The 24233-nt window shown below is 40.3% G+C and overlaps 1 protein-coding gene and 1 pseudogene across 1 annotated transcript in view; one reads left to right on the forward strand and one right to left on the reverse strand.

Annotated features, from left to right (window-relative positions):
• Window positions 1-2832: 2832 nt before the first annotated feature.
• LOC122754966 lies at window positions 2833-24211 on the reverse strand (annotated as a pseudogene).
• Window positions 24105-24233, forward strand: part of SNRPC (small nuclear ribonucleoprotein polypeptide C) — a 32325-nt gene continuing 32196 nt past the window's right edge. Inside the window, exon 1 of the mRNA XM_043999348.1 lies at window positions 24105-24217. Within this exon, the coding sequence (XP_043855283.1) occupies window positions 24210-24217 (8 nt within the window). The 5' untranslated portion in view covers window positions 24105-24209. The remainder of the gene's footprint in view (window positions 24218-24233) is intronic.

The following is a 24233-nucleotide window of genomic DNA, read 5'->3' on the forward strand; positions in this document are numbered from 1 at the left end:
GAAACCTCAGCTAATTTTCCCCAAACTTGGGGCAGAAATAAGGCAACCACAAATAATTTTAAATGACACAGACATACTGATGTAGGAGGCAAAAAAGGGTTAATAGAAAAATCTAAGACCCAAGCTCTAGTACAGATATTAGCTCTAAAAGGGAGTCAGATCCCAGTTAATGGATAACTTATGTTAGGTTCTCATACCCATAGTGATCAACATCCTTAACAGACCAGAACGGGTCAGGTCAAAATAACAATAAAGGAAAAAGACAACCTACAGAAATTCTAATGAAAAATGATTATATTTTGAAACTAGTCATGGGAATCAGAAAGAGACATGTGCAGAAAAGGCCAAATTTATCCCCAGATTCATCTTATGACGTGTAAACCCCCAAAACACACCTCCACTGAAAAAGGTACCCACCTTGGGGGTTGGCTTAGGACCTCCAGGAACTCCAAATTAGGATAAGCCCTCCCCTGTAACACCCCTAGGTGAAGAATATTATAATGAGACTGATCATCAATTTATCCATACTATAAATATAACTGTCTTTCCTTTCCTTATTTGAGAGATACCTTTCTGATATTCTGGTTCTCTCCCTGTGGTCACCCACAGTATTGCAATAAAACTTGGGAAACTGAGTCACTGAGTCTTGTAATTCTTTTGGGATGACTCACAATCAATTTGACCCTAAATTCCAGCCCATATCAATACTACTTCAGGGATCTATTAAGAACTATTGTGATACATGTACAAAAATGTTTATAGCTGCTCTTTTTGTGGTGGCAAGGAATTGGAAATTGAGGGGATGGTCATCAATTGAGGAATGGCTGAACAAGTTGTGGTATATGAATGTAATGGAATACTATTGTGCTGTAAGAAACGGTGAGCAGGCAGATTTCAAAGAAATCTGGAAGGACTTACATGAATTGATGCTGAGTGAGATAGCAGAACCAGGAGAACATTGTACACAGTATTGTAAGGGGCTAAAATTCTAGCTACCCTATCTAAAATCTAATGAGTGGTCACCAAAAAATTATAAGCTTTAGCAAGAGTATTTAAATGTTTAAGTATTTATTAAAGAGCATTAGGATCAGAGAGAAAGGTAAAAATCGAACTATTTCTAAGAGACCCTATCATCCAACCCACCATGGCGAGGTCAGGAACCAAAACGAGAGAGAACCCCTCCCCCAGCGTTCGCTTTCTACTTCGTGTCCTCCTCCCAGAATTGGGAGGCTCCTCAAGTTGATTGACTGGTAGCCTTGGTAGACAGTACCCACGAGCAAACGTCACTTCCTGACGCTAAGGACCTTGACCACATGGCTTGCCTTCAGAGGCCTTCACCTCATGGCGGAGCTTTTCTACAGTAAGTCTCCAGCAGGTGGCGTCATTCCAATCGTTACAGTATCAATAACATTGTGTTTTGATCAATTGGTATAGACTTGACTCTTCTCAGCAATACAATGGTTCAAGATGGTTCCAAAGGACTCATGATGGAAAATGCTCTCCAAATCCAGAAAAAAGAACTGTGGAATCTAGATGCAGATTGAACCATACTATTTCTACTTTTTTTTTCTTTTTTGAGGTTTTTCCCTTTTGTTTTGATTCTTCTTTCACAGCATGACTAATGCAGAAATATGCTTAATGTGATTGTACATATATAACCTATATCAGATTGCTTGCTGTCTTGGTGGGGGGGAGGGAGAGGAAGGAGGAAGAAAAATTTGGAACTAGAAATCTTATAAAAACAAATGTTGAAAAAAATAAAATTTAGAATTAAAAAAATGTTGAAAACTATCTTTATTTACATGTAACAGGAAAAAATAAAATACTATTAAGATTGAAAAAAAAAGAACTATTGTGATAAAAGGAAATGGTTTCTGCTGATGAGCCTAAGGACAGAACCAGAACCAGGAACAATGATGGTGGAGGCTGCAAAGAGGCAAATTGAGGTAAGGAAAGACTTCCTAATAATTAGAGTTATCCAAAAATGGAATAGGCTGACTCTGAGAACAATTGGCTCCCCATCACTGGACATCTTCTAACACAGACTGGATGACCACTTGAAGGGTATATGAGGGAAGAGATTCCTGTGTATTTAGGGTTTGACCACATAGAAGAACCTGGAGGTCTTTTCCAACCCTAATATCCTGTGTAATAACAGGACCTGAACTAATATACCAATTCCTTTTTCTTCACCCAGATACACTCAAGTAAAATTATCACCAGCATACATCTTTTTGTGCCTTACATTAAAATATTAAGCATTCTTCTTCAAATTAGACTCAGTAACATTTCTTTGAAATTGCATCCAAATATTATTGCACAGACCAGAATAGAAGAGACCGGAAATCTGTATGACCAGAATATTTACTAGTGATGCATGAGAGGTTTTTGTTGTTGTTGTTGTTGTTATTGTTGTTTAGTTGTTTATCAGTCATGGATGGCTCTTCATGACCCCATTTGGAGTTTTCTTGACAAAGAGATTGGAGTAGTTTGTCATTTCCTTCTCCAGCTCATTTTACAGATGAGGAAACTGAGGCAAAAGGGTTAGGTGAATTGCCCAGTTTCACACAGCTAGGAAATGTCTGAGGTCAGATTTGAACTCAGGAAGATGAGTCTTCCTGACTCCAGGCCCAGTGCTCTAGCCCCTGTACCACCTAGCTGCCCACAATACTTGAGAATATCATAGTATAATTATTTCTTGTTCAGTCAAATCAATTAGAATTAATGCCACCTCAAGCATTGCCTTATCTGAGTCACTTAATCTATCTTTGTCATCTATTCTTCCCAAACACTACTCTACAGACACATGTTCCTTCTTACCCTTGACAGAAACTACATCTCAGTACCAAGTTTTCTCATCTTAATATTTAGCAATTTCTTTAGATCATCATCCTGCTACCTAAAAGTTCTCAGGTGTTTTCTATTCACAACACCAGGAACTGCCATGCTGTATCCTTCATAGAGTTTATACTCATGGTCCATCATCTGTGTGATGGCTGTTTTTTGAGATACCTGCCTCCCTCTCTGTCTGCCCTTGGTGCTGTTATGCATACAACCCAATCTGTTCCAGTTTACTATTGAGCTGATATAAATAAGTCTCTATTAGTTCACGAATATCTTTCTTTTGATATTCTCTTTTGTTTGGATCAAGGTGACTGAAACCACTGAAGTTTCTCACCTTAATATTTAGACACAAAGTCTTTTTATTTTTCAACTTTTCCTTTCTTTCTTATTGATGGTCTCTTCATTAAATTGAGTGACTTTTCTGCTATAAGGAGAGAGAACACTTTTCTCCTTTCCTGTACTTTTCCTCATCAGTGATTTTGGCAAGGAAAGAGTATCTTTCTCTGGAAATTCTTAAGAAAAGTAGAGATAGGGGGCAGCTAGGTGGCTCAGTGGATAGAGCACCAGCCCTGGAGTCAGGAGTACCTGAGTTCAAATCCGGCCTCAGACACTTAACACTTACTAGCTGTGTGACCCTGGGCAAGTCACTTAACCCCAATTGCCTCACTAAAAAAAAAAAAGAAAAGAAGAGATAATTGTGTTTCTTGGCTCATTTTCCAAACGGCTCTACATAGAGCTATCACACAGACTAGATGGCTTTTTGAAGTCCATGATGACATCCCCTCAGCCAAGCCTAATCAGCATCTCTCCAACCCACTGATCCGACACCTGAATTCCTCTCCTTTAACCTTGTTTTGGACAGGTTTGGATAGGTGTTACCCATGGGGTAAAGCCCTGGGCTCTCCTCTTCACTCCTTTGGCTCCTCTATCTCTACCCTTCTCATCACTTGACACTGGCCACCTAGCCACAGACCACAGAAGGAAGCCCCATGGGATGAGGAGGAAGTAAAGAAGAAGAGGCTGAATCTTGAATTTTACAACTGGAGGCTACTGATCAGCCTTCTCTGTAGATGTGGATTGATGTGCAAAATTGGCCAGGTACCTGGAAAGGTGATGGCTCTGCATAAGGACTTCTTCAGCTATGTGTTTTAAAGTAGATTCTGAGGGGACAGCTAGGTGGCACAGTGGATAAAGCACTGGCCTTGGATTCAGGAGGACTTGAGTTCAAATCCAGCCTCAGACACTTGACACTTACTAGCTGTGTGACCTTGAGCAAGTCACTTAACCCTCATTGCCCCGCAAAAAATTAAAAAATTAAAAAAAAAAAAGTAGATTCTGGCTCTCTCCAAAGGTTAAAAAGTATATAAGAACAGACCAAGCCTTGGCCGCAACAGACCTGTGGCTTCTGCTCAGAATAATTTCTTTCAAAACCAGAGTGATATGAGAGCCAGATTGCTGGCTCTGAAGCCTTCCTTCTGGGATTATCCCCAATTCATCTTTTATATATCTTGTTTGTTTTGGTTTTTCGTTTTTGTTTTTTTTGCGGGGCAACATGGGTTAAGTGACTTGCCCAGGGTCACACAGCTAGTAAGTGTCAAGTGTCTGAGTTCGGATTTGAACTCAGGTCTTCCTGAATCCAGGGCCCGTGCTTTATCCACTGCATCACCTGGCTGCCCCTATATATCTTGTTTGTACATAGCTATTTGTATGTTGTCTCTCTCAAAGAACTCAAGAACACCAACTACTATTGGGGTAAGATTCCTCTTTAACAAAAACTGCTAGGAAAATGAGAAAGATATAAGATAGAATTAGGTTTAGACTGATATGCCATTTGCCACAATAAATTCCAAATGGAAACATGACCTAAATAAAGGTCATATCATCTAAAAAATTAAGAGGAGAAAGAGAAACTCTTTACAGTTGTGGAAATTTATTTTGATTTGGGGACCTTACCTTTAGGCTGAGATTAGAAAGCCTTAGGCCCTCAGGGTCTCTCCCCCTCCTCCTCAGCTTCAACTGAGCGGAAAAAGCCCCGTGGGCTATATGAAAGGACAGGTCAGACAGCTGGGGAAAAAAAAGCCCCAGCTCCCTCCGACCTGAGTGGAGCTATCTGAAAGATAGCCTGTGCTGAGGCACGTGAAGTGGGAGTACACCCCCCCCCCAAACCAGCTGCAGCCCTGGCTGGCAGATTAGCTTGGTCTGGGGGGGGAAGGAAGCCCCGAGATTTGCGTGGAGAGAAGAAAAGGTATATATAGACCTGGGAGTTAGACAGGAGAAAAAAAGAAGGAGCGAGGACGGACTAGATAGAGAGACAAGATTAGAGAGGGGTGATTAGATGGGAGCACGGACAAGGACGGAGGAGAGTTCGGTTCGGAAAAGGAGAGACGGGTCTGACAAGGTTACAGGCCTTAATACAAACCAGGGAAAGTGTAATGTGTCCTGAGGCAGGAGGCGGCTAAGGCCCTTATTGTAGTCAAGAAGTTCGAAGCGCAGCAGGTGGGAAAGAGACGCAGTGGAAAGAGACCGCAGGAAAGCAGTCAGGTTGTACACTTTATTTCCCTGTATTCCTAATTTGAAATAGTATCTCATAAATAAACTCTGCTTTGATTATTTAGTTAAGAGGCTTCTTAATATTTTGCTTATCAATTTGGGAGTGGAGCAGTGTGGTGGAACTTTATAAACGGCCCATATTAAATTAAACGCAGTCAGATAGCCAAATAGTCAAAAGTCCCCAGATTAGTCCTCCACTCAGAAAGTTTAGTCATCCATAGCATCAGTCCCCCCAAATTAGGCCCAGTCAGGTAAAAAATATTTCACATTTGAATGGCGACCATGAAGGGACATGCGGCCCAATTATAATTTTTCTAAATTTATCATTTTTCATATAATCGTAATTTTCCATAAGTCCAGTTATTGTAATTTTCCCAGGTTAGTTATAGTTATGAATAATTAATTTTTGTACACAGTTATGGCCAGAGGAGGGTTAGAGATGATCATAAAAGATAAAATTAACCATTTTATTTACAAAAAATTGAAAAGCTGCACAACAAAATAAATGTAGTCAGAATCATAAGGGAAACAATTAATTTTTAAAAATCTTCACAGAAAATTCCTCTGATAAAGGTTGATACCCAAGATATACCTAATCTAATTCAATTCAATAAACATTTATTAAGTTCCCACTATGGGCTAGCCATTGTGCTAAGCGCTAGGGAATACAAATGAATACAAATGAATAATTAGAAATTAATTAATAAAAATAGTGCCTGCTCTCAAGGAGTATACAATCTAATGGGGGGAGGGGCAACACATAAAAGGAAGAAGGAACTTTGGGGGAATGATAAAAGGTACTTGGGGGGCATCTTGTTGCATGGAGTTGAAACCAAACAGAGCTGCGGATGCAAAGTGGGATGAGTAGAAGTTTAATTTCTGCCCTCTGTAAAGGAAGGCATTGAGAAGAGTTTGGTACTCCACCCTCCAGACCTCCAATCAGAGGGGATAAGAAGCTGAGGGAGGTAGTGTCAATCAAGGCTTGAGTTAACAGCATGGTGATGAGATTAGAAATGATAAGCTTATCCTGGGAAGGGCATCTGTTCAGAGGAATTGAAACCCCAGGTACCTTTTATCATCCCCAAACATTCCTTCTTCCTTTTATGTGTTGCCCCTTCCCCCATTAGACTGTATACTCTTTGAGAGCAGGCACTGTTTTTATTAATTAATTTCTAATTATTCATTTTTATTAATTAATTTGTATTCCCTAGCATTTAGCACAATGGCTAGCCCATAGTGGGAACTTAATAAATGTTTATTGAATTGAATTGGATTAGATATATCTGTATATACGTACATAGATATACACATATACGTAACATATATGTGTGTATGTATATATATATATATATATGTTGTTGTTTGTCCTTTGTCAAAATACAAAGGACATGTCAAATATATGTAAAAAAATTCTAAACAATCATTTTTAATGAAATAAATAAAAAATATTTTTTAATCAGGTGAGATGATATTTGTAAAGCACTCTACAGATCTTTTATTTTTTTATTTTATTTATTTATTTTTTGTGGGGGGCAATGAGGGTTAAGTGACTTGCCCAGGGTCACACAGGTAGTAAGTGTCAAGTGTCTAAGGCCGGATTTGAACTCAGATCATCCTGAATCCAGGGCTGGTGCTTTATCCACTACACCACCTATGTGCCCCTAAAAATATTTTTTTAAATAAATAAAGAGAAGTGACAAAACCAGACTGAACCAAACCAAAACAAAAAAAATCCCAGGCCTTGGATACCACCTCCCTCATGTGGGATTTATATGAACAAGTGATTTGAACCAGAGAAGCAGAGTCCCCTTCAGAGCTGCCCTGGGAATGAGGCCTATTCTAGAATGTCCAAAAGAAGATATTTCCAAGATGACTACACAGGACATCTGGGACTCAAGAATTGATTAAATGGACACTGGGAGTGGGTCACTGAGACTTTATGGGGGGAGTGTTCCAATTCTGGAAGATAAGTCTAGGTGTGCTATGGGAGGAAGAATACCACCCATTTTCCTACCCTCTGACCAGTCGATCAAATGCTCCTTGGAATGAAGTCTTGGGACTCCTGAGGATTGATTCGTGGTCCCCTCTGGAGTCTCAGAACTTACTCTGGAGAATATTGCTCGAGTCAATAACCTCTCTTCAAATTAGCAATTATGGGAATCATTCTTCATCTACAATGTTCTGAAGTCATGATTGGCCAATGCTTTGGTCACAGTTCTAAGTTCTTTAAGAGTTCTTTCCCTCCCTATTGTTATTGTGATTATCAAGTAAATTCTCCTGCTTCTGCTTACTGTATTCTGTCACTTCATACAAGTATTTCTAGGTTTCTCTGAATCTGTCATATTATTAATTTCCTTATGGCACAATAAAGTTCTATTTCAATTGCTTTGTCTATCTATTCCTCAATTGTTGGGTTCTTATTTTGTTTCCTCTTCTTTGCTACAACAGAAAGTGCTGCTATAAATATTTTACTACACATGGGTTCTTTTCTTCTGTCCTTGACCTCATTTGGGTACATACCTAATAATAGCATCACTGGGCCACTGAGTATATATAGCTTGGTGACATTTATAGCTCCCAATTGTTTTCTAGAATGGTTGTACAAATTTATAGCTCCATCAAGAGTACAGGAGTATATCTGTTGTCCCACATGCCCATCAACAGTAGTTATATTCCTCTTTTGTTACCTTTGCCAATTTGATTGGAGTGAGGTAAAACCTCAGTTATTTTAGTTTACATTTTTCTTATTGGTGGTGACTTGGATCATTTTTTTAATACTTATTGATAAATTTTTCAATTCAATAAACATTAATTAAGTACCTATGTGCCAGGTACTATACTAAGTGCTGAAGATAGAAATAAGAAAAAGACAATCCCTGTTCTCAAGAAGCTTACAATCTAATGTGGAAAGACAACATTCAAAAGGAAGCAGGAAGCAGGGATGGAAGGGGAATTCTGGGGGGTACCTGGCCAAGGGGCATCTAGTTCCATTAAGAAGAAACCAGGTGGGGTAGCTAGGTGGAGCAGTGGATAGAGCACTGGCCCTGGATTCAGGAGTACCTGAGTTCAAATCCGGCCTTAGACACTTGACACTTACTAGCTGTGTGACCCTGGGCAAGTCACTTAAACCCAATTGCCTCACCAAAAAAAATTTTAATATAGTTCTCATACCTATCCTCCTACAAAATAAACAAAACCAGAAACTCACATAGACAGACCAGAGAAGGCCATCCCCGCCTTTCCTACAAGAAGTAAGCACCTCACAGAAAACCAGATCAGAGAATTGGTAGGAAAACTGAGCACATATTTATTTCATCCTAATAACAAGCAAGCATGATTCATGCAGAGACCCCTTCCAAAGAAGGAGCTCGAAGACTCCCTCTTTCTGAGGGTAGATAAGGTTTCTTTGCTCACTGGTTACAGGGTGTTATTAATTTCATTAGCATGATACAGATCAACCCAAAAGCCAATACTGCAACAAGAATGAATGTAATGCAAAGCAGTTTTAACAATTTCAGTTATAACAAGTATGTAGGAAATACAGAAACACTATGATAAGATTACATGATTCCCAAAAAAAGGGTTTGGCAAGGATGAGGACTCCTAGATGTCCCCACAAGATAGGGACTTACTATCCTGGGGAAAGAAGTCACCAGATAGGGACTTATCTGCTGGCTATTTGGGTTCAGTTTGGAGTTCAGTTGAAGGGCATTTTGTTCTTCAATAACATAAAATAACAATTTTATGAAATCCAGGATTTCATAAAATAGTTTTGGATAATAAAGCAACTCTATCAAATCCAGGTGATCCATACATTCATATTAACAAGCTGAAGCAGACAGGACCTCCAGGCTAGGTCTTCTCTGCTAGTCCCAGGCTCCCCAAAGCTAGAGGCAGACTGGAGAGAAGACCATACATGCTCTTGAGGTCTTTTGCCTGGGCCTGTTCCACTTAGTATACATCTGTGACCAGGGGATTCATCTAGTACTGGGATTCTACCCTAGGACCCACGGACCAATGGTCTGTGGAAAGATTTCAGGGGGTCAGCACATTTGAATGATGAAAAAAATTAAATCTCAATTTTCACTAACTGTGTGTGTGTGTGTGTGTGTGTGTGTGAGGCAATTGGGGTTAAGTGACTTGCCCAGGGCCACACAGCTAGAAAGTGTCAAGTGTCTAAGGGCAGATTTGAACTCAGGTCCTCCTGAATCCAGGGCCAGTGCTCTATCCACTGGGACACCTAGCTGCCCCTTCACTAACTTCTAATTGAAGTAATCAGCATTTCCTTCAATTATATAAAAACATTATTCAGCTCAGGCTGAACTGCAACACTTCTAGAATTTGGTGAGAACTAGGCTGGAACTTTGATATCCTTTTCCCCTTGCCTTGGGGTCAGGGTGGGCTCTCACTCTAGTTGCCATTCTTTATGATCCTTTTCTGGGATTTTCTTTTGAATTGTGAGGTAGACTTCTTTCATTTACTTAACTTGTTTACATTGGTTCAATCTGGGCTTTTCCCTTCTTCTTCTCCCAGTTGGTCTGTTTTTCCTATAGGTGCCAGATTTCTCTAATCTCTCTTTCCATCCCTTATATCAGAAGGATTTTGCATCCTCTCCTAGAGTTTGTAGGGGGTTTTGTTATGTTTCATTTATTTAAATAGGAAACTCAGGCAAATTTCCCAAGTCTTGCCATGTTTAAAAGTTTGGGCAGCAGAGTTTGTTCTCCTGATATTTGAAGTACAAGAATTGCTTGATTGTATGACAAAAATAAACCCAACATGAAAAATTATTGAAGAGAAATCAACATTTTCTTAGTCTCTTATAGAGAATCGTGTTTAGTCTTGAGAGAAAAAAGCTGAAACTGGTGGTAGAAAGGTTTATCCCATCATTAAAAACTTATTTTCACAAGAAAATGAAAATTTTCATGACATATGATACTTCAGAAAAACCTGTGGTTTCTTTACTACACGCACTCACAGAATCACAGATTTAGGGCTGTGATTTAGGACCTCAGAGGCCATCTAATCTAACCATAATTTAAAACTTATTTAAATTATTTAAAAAATTTTTAAGTTTAAAATTGAGGAAACTGAAGCCTACAGAGTTAAGTGACTTGTCCAAGAGTTTGACTGACTCCAAATCCTTTATTCTTTTCATTATTCTAAGATAATTCTCAAGTGACTTGTCCTAGGTCATGAAGATAGTAAGTGGGAGAGAGAGAAAATTTGAAACCAAGGTCCTCTGACTCCAAAGGTAGTATCCATTACACTGCATCACTTGTCTTTCCAGTGTAGAGTAAGTACTCATAATATCTCCATGTCTTAGAGAATTTCATGAGTTACTATAGCCAAAAAATAATTTGTCACAGTATGCATCTGTGACTTTGGGGTGCTGTTTAGTTGTTTTTTTTTCCAGTTGTGTTCCACTCTTTGTGATACCATATGGGGTTTTCTTGGCAAAGATACTGGTTTGCCATTTCCTTCACCAGCTCATTTTACGGATGAGGAAATTGAGGAAATATGATTAAGTGACATGCCCAGGATCACAGAACTAACAAGTGTCTGAAGCTGGATTTGAACTTAAGTCCTCTGACTTTGGGCCTGGCACTCTATCCATTGCACCACCTAACTGGGTTGGGGCAGGCCTTTATAAGCATCAAGACAGGGTGTGGTAACTTTGTAAAACTTTGCATTGAATATTTGTGATTATAGGTGTGGGAGTGACTAAAACTTTAGGCATTCCCAGCTACTGGAAGTCTGGTCCTTCATCTAAAGAAAAAAAAAAAACCCTCTTAAAATTTGGGAGTGTTTGAGAACTGATTATCAAAGACATTGTTGTGACTCTTTGTATGACCCTGGATGAGGTAATTAAGAACTGAGTCTAAATGAACTACTGCACCCTTCCCAAGTGAGAAGAAAGTTGTCCAGAATTGAGGAAATGGTTCAGTGGAATCCAAAGCACCCTTGTTTGACTTGTTAAAGGAAAGCAGTATTGAACTGGGAAAAGAGTATCAGAGGAATGGATCAGGAAAGTTCCCAGGCAAGGGGATGGGATACAGGAAATTTCTCCTAACTGGTGGATTGAAGAGCAGCTGCCCCCTTATGGCCTATAAAAGCAAGCTGGTTATACTTTGGGACTGTCAGCTCTTTGACATTTTTTCTTGTACCTTGCAGGAAATCGGCTGCTGAAGGAGATGTCTCTCCCTTACTCCCAACCAAGTAGCAATGACAGCTTGGCTCAGAAGCACATGCTATGTATGTGGAGCTCAGCTAAAACATCACCACCTGCAAGGAGTCTTTTTTTTTTTTTTTTTTTTTGGTGAGGCAATTGGGGTTAAGTGACTTGCACACAGTTAGTAAGTGTCAAGTGTCTGAGGTCAGATTTGAACTTGGGTCCTCTTGAATCCAGGGCTGGTGCTCTATCCACTGTGCCACCTAGCTGCCCCAAGGAGTCTTTCTTGATCCCCCTTAATACTAATGTCTTTCCTCTAAAATTGTCTCTAATTATCTCAAAATTCCTCTAAAAGCATACCAAGTATTAGTAAAAAGAGAACACCTGGGTCAGAAAGAACTGATGGACTCTGAATGCAAATTGAAATCTAGTATTTTCACTTCCTTTATTTTTTGGTGGGTTTTTTCCTTTTGATCTGTTTCTTCTTTCACAACTGTGAATATGGAAATATGTCATATATGATTGCACATATGTAACCTATATAAAATTGCTTACCATTTCAAACTTTTTTTTTTGTGGGGCAATGAGGGTTAAGTGACTTGCCCTGGGTCACACAGCTAGTAAATGTCAAGTGTCTGAGGCCATTTTTTTTTTTTTTAAAACAGGGCAATGAGGGTTAAGTGACTTGCCAGGGTCACACAGCTAATAAGTGTCAAGTATCTGAGGATGGATTTGAACTCAGGTCCTCCTGAATCCAGGACCAGTGCTTTATCCACTGTGCCACCTAGCTGCCCTTCGTCTGAGGCCATATTTGAACTCAGGTCCTCCTGAATCCAAGGCCGGTGCTTTATCCACTGCGCTACCTAGCTGCCCCCTGCTTACCATTTTAGAGAGAAAAATTTGGAACTCAAAATCTTTTAAAACAAAAAAGGGGGCAGCTAGGTGGTGCAGTGGATAAAGCACTGGCCCTGGATTCAGGAAGACATGAGTTCAAATCCAGCCTCAGACACTTGACATACTTATTAGCTGTATGACCTTGGGCAAGTCACTTAACCCTTATTGCCCCACAACCCCCCCCCCAAACAAAACAAAACAAAATGCTAAAAAGTGTCTTTATACATAATTTGAAAATAAAATACTATTAAAATGAACTCTAATGATGGACAAAAATATTTGTACCTCTTTTTGAGGTGACAAATAATGGGAATCTAAGTGGGTTTGCATAAATTGGCGAACACATGAAGTTATGGTATATAAATGTGATAGATTACTATTATGCTGAGCTCTTATCAGAATAATAACCAATCAGGATTCCAGAATACTCGTGATGAAACAAGCTACCCACCTCTTGATAGAGGGATAAAGAGCTCAGAATGCAGAATGAGACAATTTTTTTTGAACACGGCCAATGTGGACATTTATTTTTATAGACTATACATGTTTGTAATGGATTTTATTTTTCTTGTGTTCTCAATTGTGTGCAGGTGTTGGGAAGAAAAATGAGAAGATGGATTTTGTCTGATTAAAACAAAAACATTAATTTTTTTTAAAAGCTGTCCACAGGACACCCACTTTGAGATATGAAAATGAGCCATAAGAGACAGTAGGTCTGGATATATAGCTCTGGGAATTATCTGCACAGAGATGATAATAAAATCTATGGGAGCTGATAAGATCAAGAGAGATATTATAGAAGGAGCAGAGAAGAGGGCCCAGGACAGAGCTTCCTGGAGATACCCATAGTTACTCAATGTGACCTGGATGAAGATCCAGCAAAGGAGTCTGAGGAGGAGTTAGAAGAACCAGGAGAAAACAGTGTCAGAAAAACCTAGAGAGGGGGCAACTAGGTGGCACATTGTATAAAGCACCTGCCCTGGATTCAGAAGGACCTGAGTTCTAATCTGACCTCAGACACTTGACACTTGATAGTTGTGTGACCCTGGGCAAGTCACTTAACCTTCATTGCCCCCCACCCACAAAAAAAAAAAAGGAGAGGAAAAAAAAAGAAAAACCTAGAGAGAAAAGAGTATCAAGGAGAACAGAGTGGCCAGCAGTGTCAAAAGCTACAGAAAGGTTAAAAAGAAAGAAGGCCTTTGGATTTGGCCATGAAAAGATCATTTAAGAGCAGCTAGATGGCATAGTAGATAGAGTACTGGCCCTAGAGTCAGGAGGACCTGAGTTCAAATCCAGCCTCAGACACTTAACACTTACTGGCTGTGTGACCCTGGGCAAGTCACTTAACCCCAATTGCCTCACAAAAAAAAAAGAAAGGAAAGAAAAAAGATCATTTATGGGAAGACCAGTTAGTCCAGGGGTGAGAGGTTTCCATTCTGACCTGCCAAGACTTAATAGGAGTCTAAGGATACCTGTAGACACCTGCATCCTGGTGCAGCAAACCCATGGAGCTCTGGTCAGGGAGAAATGCCACCCAGAGCATGAACCAACCCTTTCTCCATTCATTTTCTGGACCCAGACCTTTATTCAGTGGTGTCTGACTCTTCATGAACCCATTTGGGGTTTTCTAGGCAAAGATGCTGGAGTAGTTTGCCATTTCCTTCCTAGCGCATTTTACAGATGAGGAAATTGAGACAAACAGGGTGAAAGTGACTGTTTTAGAGTCATATCACAAGTAAGTATGTGTGGCCAGATTTGAATTCAGAAGATGATTCTTTCTGACTCCAGACCCAGAACTCTACTTCACCACCTAAGTGCCCCTCCATACATACGTACACACACATACACATACACACACACACCCCCACTCCATTGGTGTACTAAAATGTGTGTGTACTTATGCCTATTTATATATGTATATATGCATGTATGTATACATATAGGAGAATCAATAACTAAGATGAATTTATATTTATCACAGCCATAACAGGTACTCATAACTATATACCTTGATTACTGTATGTCTAAATACCTACTACTTTTTGAGTGGCTCTAGCCAAAACAATAAGCCCTCAGTGAATTGTATGGAAGGATTGAGGGGGTGTCTATTGTTAATAGGGTAGGACTTCCTTAATTTCTACTTTGACTCATTAAAAAAATTTTTTTTTTTAGTGAGGCAATTGGGGTTAAGTGACTTGCCCAGGGTCACACAGCCAGTAAGTGTTATGTGTCTGAGGTCGGACCTGAACTCAGGTACTCCTGAACTCAGGTGCTCCATCCACTGCACCACTTAGCTGCCGCTTGACTCATCTCTTTAAAAAATGAGGTCTACCGACCTTCAGACCAGCTCCATTTAGCTTGGACCACTAGCTTGGACTGAATGTACAATGTTGTTTGTACTTCTCAAGACAGCAGAGGAACTGGCATTAGCATGTGACACATGATCTCATGAGAATGTAAAGGTAGGTAGGTCTGAAAGTCACAGTTCTTTGGAAGATTAGGGAATTTAGGGGAGCGTTGATATGAATGAGCCAAGGAGTGCTTCTTTGCTCACCAGGAAGAAGTGAGGAGAGAGAATCAGAGCCAAGAGACTTCAAATGACACTTATCTCCTTACGTCACACAGGGATGGTCACACTGCACATTTGACCATTCCCTACAAATGTTCTAATTGCTTAACCAAATGCTCTGACATTCCTGTTGGCTGATTGAAGTTCCTATGATAGCTAAGACATCTAGAAATGTGTACTCCATTTTCCATAATCTACATATGTCATATGTTTAGGGCTATTGTCAATCATATTCTCAAATTGCCGGACTCATTTTGATGGGTTGGTATATTTATTCTTGAACTAGAAATTTCCTTGATATTGGTAATGTTTGACCATCCTCATCAAATACAATTCAGAGAGACAGACAGACAGAAATTATTGGTAACTTTGGAGATAGCAGTTTTGATTGAATGATGATGAGGTAGGAAGCCAGACTGAAGAGAGTCTAGAAAAAGAGTTTAGCTATGAAAAAGAGAACTACAGAATGATAAATATTGGGGACTGTTGGATCAAGTGAGGGTTGTTGTTTTTTAAAGAATGTAGGGAGACATGGGCAGGTTTGTAGGCAGAGTAGGGAAGGAGCCAGTAGATATAGGGAGAGATTGAAGATCGTGACAAAGTGTGGATGATAGAATACTGGAGAGGAGAAGCAAGGATTAAATAAGATGAAAGGTGATGTTGAAAGATTTACCTTAGCAAGGAGAAGGGACACTTTTTCATGTGAAACTGGGATGAAAGAAAATATTGTGGCAGAAAGCATCTGAATGAAGTGAGAAGAGGAAGAAAGAGGAAGGAGCTCTTGGCAAACGGCCTCAGGATTGTCAGTGAAATACAAAACAAGGATCTCAGCTGAGAGTTGAGATAGAGAGCAATAGAGGGTTTGAAGGAGAGCTAAAAAAGTTTGGAAAAGGTGCTGTGATGAATGGGACGGCTTATCGGACTGTGTTTTTTTTTTTTTTTAATGTGAGGAGGAAAGAAGAGGGAGCTAGTGATTAGTGTTGCCTAAAAAAAGAAACAAAAGAAGGTCAGTGAAGCATCTTTTTAAACGCACAGAAGAGAACAGAAGGATGTAGACAAGTAGGGCAGCTTTTGTACTTACATGCTGAATTTATTATAGACTTTTTAAAAAATGTAAAGTATATCTAATAGAGATTCATGGTTTAACATACATACACAATCCTATGTCCTGTTCTTCTTTGTATATAGAACTGTTCTAATTTTTGGTGTTTGTTAAATTCAGAATCTAACAAAAAATTTAAAATTAAGATAAATCTTTCTATTGCCATTTAAAAAATTCACTTCCTTTCCCATTTTTTAGACCTATAGACTACAAATTCAGATTCAGTGGGATGCAGATGGAATGACTGAAGTCCCCCATTCCACCTACTTTGCCTCTTTTTCCTACCTTAACTTGCAACTTCATGACTCCCTCCCCATGTGTACTTCTTAATATCTTTACAATTTACCATCTCACACTGGGGAGGGGAAGGGGATTGGGTTTACAGTTTAGTTCGGTTTCTATAAAACACATACCTAGGTTCTCAATCTAAAGTCTTTCTTAGACTTTAGTTCCAGGCATCCTGGTTTCTCAGGGCTTTATTCATGGGTAGGTTTATAACATCTAGTCTGGAATCCTGGTTCTGAGGATGTCATAGCTCTATAACTCTGGGTCTAGAGGGGATCCTACATCCTATACCTGAAACAGAGAAGGTAAAAATGAATCAGAACAAACAAAACCCCCAGGCTCATTTCTTGGGGCCATCTCATCTAAAAGGGAAGAGGCAGAGGAAGTAGCCCTTCCTCCCCTCACTGGTTCAGTTCATGGTGCCTGCATTGTGGGTGAACTTTCACCTTCTCTGGACTCCAAGCACTCTCAAAGTGTCCCTATATCAAAGTTTTTAAAGATGCAGCCTGTTCCAGCTATTCAGTCAATCAAAAGAGGGTACTCCTACCCATGTGTTTGGAGAATATAGGATGTTTTCTCCAAGAAGCAGGGTGCCTCTGTGTTGGGCAATCTGGGCGTGCTCAGATAAACCAAGCAGCCCAAATTCATTCATTCAATATGCCCCTATTTATATAGGAATTGTGTCACATTCAAAAAATGCCTCTTGAAGGCAATTCATTAATTTTTTTTTTTTTGGTGAGGCAATTGGGGTTAAGTGACTTGCCTAGGGTCACACAGCTAGTAAGTGTCAAGGGTCTGAGGCCCTGAGGCTGGATTTAAACTCAGGTCCTCCTAAATTCAGGGCCAGTGCTCTATCCACTGCGCCACCTAGCTGCCCCAATTCATTAATTTTTAGAGAGGTTGTTTGATGATCCCAGCGTCATTTCTCTCTATCCAATTTCTTTTTCTCTAGAATAGATTTTTGTTGGCATAGCAGTCTCTAGACTCTAATAATCTAAGACTCTAAAGAGGGAGCTTGGTGGTGCAGTAGACAGAGTGCTGAACCTGGAGCCAGAAAGAACTAAGTTCAAATCTGATCTCAGGCATTTTTTAGGTTGCGTTTGTTTGGTGAGGCAATTGGGGTTAAGTGACTTGCCCAGGGTCACATGGCTAGTAAGTGTCAAGTGTCTGAGGCCAGATTTGAGCTCAAGTCCTCCTGACTCCAGGTCTGGTGCTCTATGCACTGCACCACCTAGGTGCCCCGCAGACATATTTTAGTTCTGTGACCCTGGACAAGTCACTTAACCTCTGTTTGCCTTAATGGAGAAGTGTATGGGCCAAATTCAGTATGGGGAGAGTTCATTAAGACCCTCCCTTCCAGTGGGGGAGGCAGGAAGGAAGGGAGAGAAGGAATGGCAAATTACTCCAGTATCTTTACCAAGAAAACCCCACGGATAACATGGTCATATGTTAGCCACAACTGAACAACAATAGCAACAACAACTCTAAATCTCTTCTTTTTTTGTTTTTTGTTTTTTTTTGTTTTTAGTGAGGCAATTGGGGTTAAGTGACTTGCCCAGGGTCACACAGCTAGTAAGTGTTAAGTGTCTGAGGCCGGATTTGAACTCAGGTACTCCTGACTCCAGGGCCGGTGCTCTATCCACTGCGCCACCTAGCTGCCCCCTCTAAATCTCTTCTACTGGAAGGAGTTCAGAACTAAGGGAGTTCAGAATCTAAAGGACTATACTAGGCCAATATGCCCTCTGGATTTGACAGAATGGGGGATGGGTTGTTGATGAAAGATGAGAGCTGGAACAAGTTCAAGATCACAAGAAGAAAAGCATTTTCTACTTACTACTTTCATGCATCTTAGCATCTAGAACTTAGTTTACTTTCAGATAAAAATCTGGGTAGCTTTACAGTATACAGAAGAATGGAAATAGAATCATCTAAGACTCAGGAACTATCTTCAGCATCCTTTGCAGTTGGTTTTGGTTTTTTTTTTTGTCTTTTTGCAGGGCAATGAGGGTTAAGTGACTTGCCCAGGGTCACACAGCTAGTACGTGTCGAGTGTCTGAGGCCAGATTTGAACTCAGGTCCTCCTGAATCCAAGGCCGGTGCTTTATCCACTTCACCACCTAGTTGGCCCCCATCCTTTGCAGTTGGAATGGAGAAGACCAAGAAAGTGGAGAATGTGAGTGAGGCTGCTTTGATATCTATGAATATCTTTAGGAATTTGGCACAGAGCTATAATGCTCAGTTCTAAACTACAATGATTTAGGTGGGACAATAAACCTCTAAGCTCTTCATCCTTTAATGCCTCAATGTGAGGCCAACATTCTTGTATAATATTTAGTGTGACCCCCATCCTATCGCCTTCTCATACTTCCAAGGGGGCTGCTACAGCAATAGCAGTAACCTGCTTTCTGAGTAACACTGAGGATCTTTGCTCAGCTCTTTGAATCAATGAGCTCTGTTGCTAGGAGAATGCTCTGAATGGAATGTCATTAGTCTGAATGGATTCTGAATGTTTCTTTCTGCTTTAATTTCACCTTCTGCCTTGAGTGGATTTTACTGCCTAGCCATAGAAAGTTTTGCACTATTTTATATTAAATTCGTGGCAACTTCTGTAGTATATATAGCATGTAGCATTCTTTCTTTTTTTTTAAACTCTTAAACTTAGAGACTTTTTTATGTACCTGAAAATAATCTTTTGAATAAAGTCTTCTAACTCTAGACTATTGTGTTTGTGTTCTAACCAGCTGCTGCTTTTTAGCACAAAATGCTATCTCCAGAGAGCCAAGTATGATTGACACCTATTGGAGATTATTTCTTGATATCATCAGGCTGTGCTTGATAATAGCCTGTGGATAAAGCAATTAATTTAGAGTCACAAAGCTATTTCATTTACTAGATATGTGATTTTGAACAGGTTACTTAATATTGCTCTGTGTTTCAGTTTCCTCAAATGTAAAATGGTGATAATAGCCCGAACCTCCTAGTTTACATATTTTTGTCAAAAAGTCATTGTTTAAAACCATGAAGTGTGGGGCAGCTAGGTGGCACAGTGGATAGAGCACTGGCCCTGGATTCAGGAGGACCTGAGTTCAAATACAGCCTCAGACACTTTACACTTACTAGCTGTGTGACCCTAGGCAAGTCACTTAATCCCAATTGCCACACACACACACACACACACACACACACACACACACACACACACACAAACAAACCATGGGGGGCTAGGTGGTGCAGTGGATAAAGCACCAGCCCTGGAGTCAGGAGTACCTGAGTTCAAATCTGGCCTCAGACACTTAACACTTACTAGCTGTGTGACCCTGGGCAAGTCACTTAACCCCAATTGCCTCATTAAAAAAAAAAAAGACAACAAACAAAAAACACCATAAAGTGTTATGTAAATGTTAGCTATTATTATTGGTCCTAAAACATGACCACTTCTTGTGATGATAGAATCTTCAGAGTTGGAAGGAATTTTAAAGACCCAACTCTCTACTGCAACATCCTCAACATATATTCATCTGGCCTTTCTGGAAGACCTTCAATGAAAGAGTGCCCATTCATTCTATAACCAATTTTGCTCTAATTGTTTTTTGCCCCTTATTGAGCTAAAAATATGCCCCCAAACTTTCATCTGTTGGTCTTAACACTCTCCTGGGCCACACAGAACACAGCTAATGACCCTCCCCCATGATAGCCTTTACAATAGTCAAAGTGTTATCAGGAAACCCCTAAGTCTTTTCCAAATCTATATATGACATGGATTCTATGTATGACATGGATTTGAATTCCCTCAGCAGCCTGATTTTTCTCCCAAATGTACTCAAGCTTGATACTTAACATGACTTTATAAAATTCAATGCTTAATAAGCTTTTAAAGCATGAATCATCATTGTTACCGTATACATAGCATGAGCTAGACATATTGCTGCTTTCATGGAGCTTATACTTTTAGTAAAGAGGGAGAAATACTAATACACATTTCAACAGGATAAGAACATCAGTGAAGTAAAGATAAAATGTTATTTAAGGTATGTGTGTGGAGGGTAGGGATGAGGAGGAAGGTTACTGACAGAAGCAATCAAGGCAATCCCGGATTGCTTCCTGGAGAAAGAAGTGGGCAAATAAGTGAAGGGGAAGGGCATTTCAGGCAATGGAACAGAGAGTAAAGTCACAGAACATGGCATGTAGAGTAAGAAGGGATATGAGATATCATCTAACTCACCCCCTAGGCTGCAGCCTCAGCTTCACCAACTTGCTATGGTCCCAAGGCTATTCACTTGCCTTGCCTCACCTCAGATTTGCTACATTTGCTTCTGTAAAATGGATATTTTGGACTGACACTTCTAAGTTCCCTCGGTCAATCAGCAAACATTTAAGTGCCTTTTCTCTGCTAGACACTGTGCTAGGTGCTGGGGCTACAAAGACAAAAGTCAAACAGACTCTGACCTCAAGGATCTTATATCCCATCAAAAGAGACAACATACGTGTATAAAAAGTATATGCATGGATAGAGCACCGGCCCTGGAGTCAGGAGGACCTAAGTTCAAATCCAGCCTCAGACACTTAACACTTACTAGCTGTGTGACCGTAGGCAAGTCACTTAACCATCATTGCCTCACCAAAAAAAAAAAAGTATATGCAAAATAAATACAAGGTCATTTGGAGGGGGAACGAGAAGAGGCACTAATATAAAGGAAATTATATTATAGAAGATGGACCTCCAGTTGAGATTTGAAGGAAATTAAATATTCTATTCTTTTTTTTTTGTGGGACGATGAGGGTTAAGTGACTTGCCTAGGGTCACACAGCTATAAGTGTCAACTGTCTGAGGCCAGATTTGAACTCAAGCCCTCCTGAATCCAGGGCCGGTGCTTTATCCACTTTGCCACCTAGCTGCCCTCAAAATTAAATATTCTAAGGGACAAAAGTGAGGAGGGAGTGCATCCATGAAAGGGGGACAATAATTTTATATATAAATTATGTTGAAAAGGTAGGTGGTGGGCAGCTAGGTGGCACAATGGATAAAGCACTGACCCTGGATTCAGGAGTATCTGAGTTCAAATCTGGCCTCAGACGCTTGGCACTTACTAGTTGTATGACCCTGGGCAAGTTACTTAACCCTTACTACCCTGAAAAAAAAAAGAAAAAAAGAGAAAAGGTAGGTGGGGGCCAACTAGGTGGCGAAGTGGATAAAGCACCAGCCTTGGATTCAGGAGGACCTGAGTTCAAATTTGGCCTCAGACACCTGACACTTAGTAGCTATGTGACCCTGGCCAAGTCACTTAACCCTCATTACCCTGCAAAAAAAGAATAAGAAAAAAAAAGAAAAGGTAGGTGGGGCCCAAATTGTAAAGAGTTTTGAATGTAAAACAAAGGATTTTGTATTTGATTCAGGGAGCCACTGGAGTTTATTGAAAAGGGGCAGAGTGGAATGACATAGTCTGATCTGTGCTTTAGGAAAAGCACTTTGGCAGTTGTGTGGAGATGGGAAAGAGTATCATTATAGGGATAATCTACTGAATAGAGATGGAGGAAACCAATTGGGTCCAGGATTCATTTATTTTATTGAATCTCAACTGGGCCCTTGAAGCCCAATGCAATCTTTTTACTCCATTCTAATTGATGCCATCACATTCCCTACAAAGACTATTACAATCCTTTTCTTTTCTCCACAAGCCTTCCATAAGCCCTGCTTCCTCTACTCTCTTAGTTGAGGTCCTCATACTTTTTTGAGAAAATAGAGGCTATTTGCTATGAACTCCCTCTTTTTTTCCTTTCTCTGCTTCTCAATATCTTTTTAACTCATTCCCCATTCTTTCCTTCCTTACTCCAGTCTCTGATAAAGAAGGGATCTTTCTCATCACCAAGCCAACCCCTCTACATCTACCTATCATCCCATCCATTCTCATTTTCCCCAGCACATTGCCCCCAAAATAATTTCCTACTCTCTAATCTTCACTATCTCCCAATCTATTGGCTCTTTCAATGTTGCTTACAAATGGCTATGCATCCACAATCCTGAAAAAAATTGAACTTCTCATCTCTTTTTACCTTTCATCATATATCTCTCCTCCTTTTTTTTCCTGCAAAATTCCCAGAAAGGGCTGGCTACATTCCTTGCTTCCATTTCCTTGCTGTCTAATCTATTTCTCAACGCTTTGCAACTTGGCTTCTGATTTCCTCACTTAACTGAAACTACTTCCTCCATAATTACCAATGATCCCTTAATTTCCAAAACTGATAGTCTTCTTTTAATCTTCATTCTTAATCTCTCTGCAGCATTTGACAGTGTTGGCTTGCTCAATATTCTCTCCTTTCCGTGTTTTCATGAGACTGCTCTCTATCTCTTGGTTCTCCTCTTACTTGACTTCTGCTTCTCAGTCTTTTCTGGGATTGACATCAATCACATCCCCCCCCCCCAAAAAAAAACCTGTGGGGCTCCTCTAAGTTGAAGATTCATTGCTGTTTAGGGAATTCCTCAATAGCAGCTCCCTACACCAAAGAAAAACAGGTCCCATTCCATACATATTTTGTATATATTTACCCTATATGTGTACATGTTGTCTCTCCCAAAAGAATATAAGGTCCATGAGGGCGAGGATTCTCTTGCTTTTCTATTTGTACATCCAAGTTTAGCACTGTACTTTGCACTTAGTAAAGGCTTAATTTTTTTCCCTTCCTTCCTTCCTTCCTTCCTTCCTTCCTTCCTTCCTTCCTTCCTTCCTTCCTTCCTTCCTTCCTTCCTTCCTTCCTTCCTTCCTTCCTTCCTTCCTTCCTTCCTTCCTTTCCTTCCTTCCCTCATTCCTTCATTCACTCACTAATTCTTTCGTTCCTTCCTTCCTAGGATGTTGTATTTGTTCTAGCAGTTTAAGTCCTCTTCTCATTACACTTGACTAGAGGATAGAAGTCATACCCTGGGAGCTCCATCTTTTCTCCTATCCGATGTCTCAAAGCCCATGAAAGCACTGCTCATTCTCTCCTTTACTCCAGTCTTTAATAAGCAGGAACCTTTCTTCTTCCCAACGCCTATCACCTCTATTTGCAATCTTAATAGATTCCCATACCCTCTATTTTCCTCTATCAGTAAATCAACAAACAAGCATTTCTCGACTGGCATCCTGTGTGCCAAGCACTTTTAGGTGTCAGGGATACATAGATAAAAATGGAACTCCTTTTCTTAAGACAAACAAAATAGAAACAAAAGAAACAGAAAGTAATCTTTTTACACTAGCTGCTAGGAGAAATCAAGAAAGGTTTTTCATAGGAGGTGGAGCTTGAGCTGAGCTTTGAAGGGAACTTAGAATAAGAGGGAGCGCATTCCAGACACCTGGGATAGGGTCCTAGTCCCAGTTCCAATATCCTGGGGGCTCGTAGTGAGTCTATGATGTCTTACTAAGAAATTCGCCTGAATCTTAAATAAAAATAAATAATAAAACAAATAAAAATAATGAAATAATGAAAACATTTTAAAGAAGGGCAGTCGAAGATCTAGAACGAAGCCATTCTGGACTCTGCCCGTTCCTGTAGCACGAGACTGGGATGGAAAAGAGAAGGGAAAGGAATCACCCGAGTACCCCTTCTCTCACTCTCTCTCTCCCACCTCTCGGGGCCGACCGGGCAACAACCAATGGGAAAGCAGCTCCAGCCGCGTCAGCCAGCGATTGGAGGGCGGCGCGGAGGCAGCTAGAGAGATGAGGGGGAGGACGCAATCTTAGAGCATCATTTTCGGCGCTACCCCAGACGTCACTTCCGGTGGCTCGGCGCGGATCGGTACGACCAACGGACCGCGGAGCACCATGCCCAAGTGAGGGGGAGGCTGA

This window comes from Dromiciops gliroides, chromosome 4, assembly GCF_019393635.1.
Source record: "Dromiciops gliroides isolate mDroGli1 chromosome 4, mDroGli1.pri, whole genome shotgun sequence".
NCBI lineage: Eukaryota > Metazoa > Chordata > Mammalia > Microbiotheria > Microbiotheriidae > Dromiciops > Dromiciops gliroides.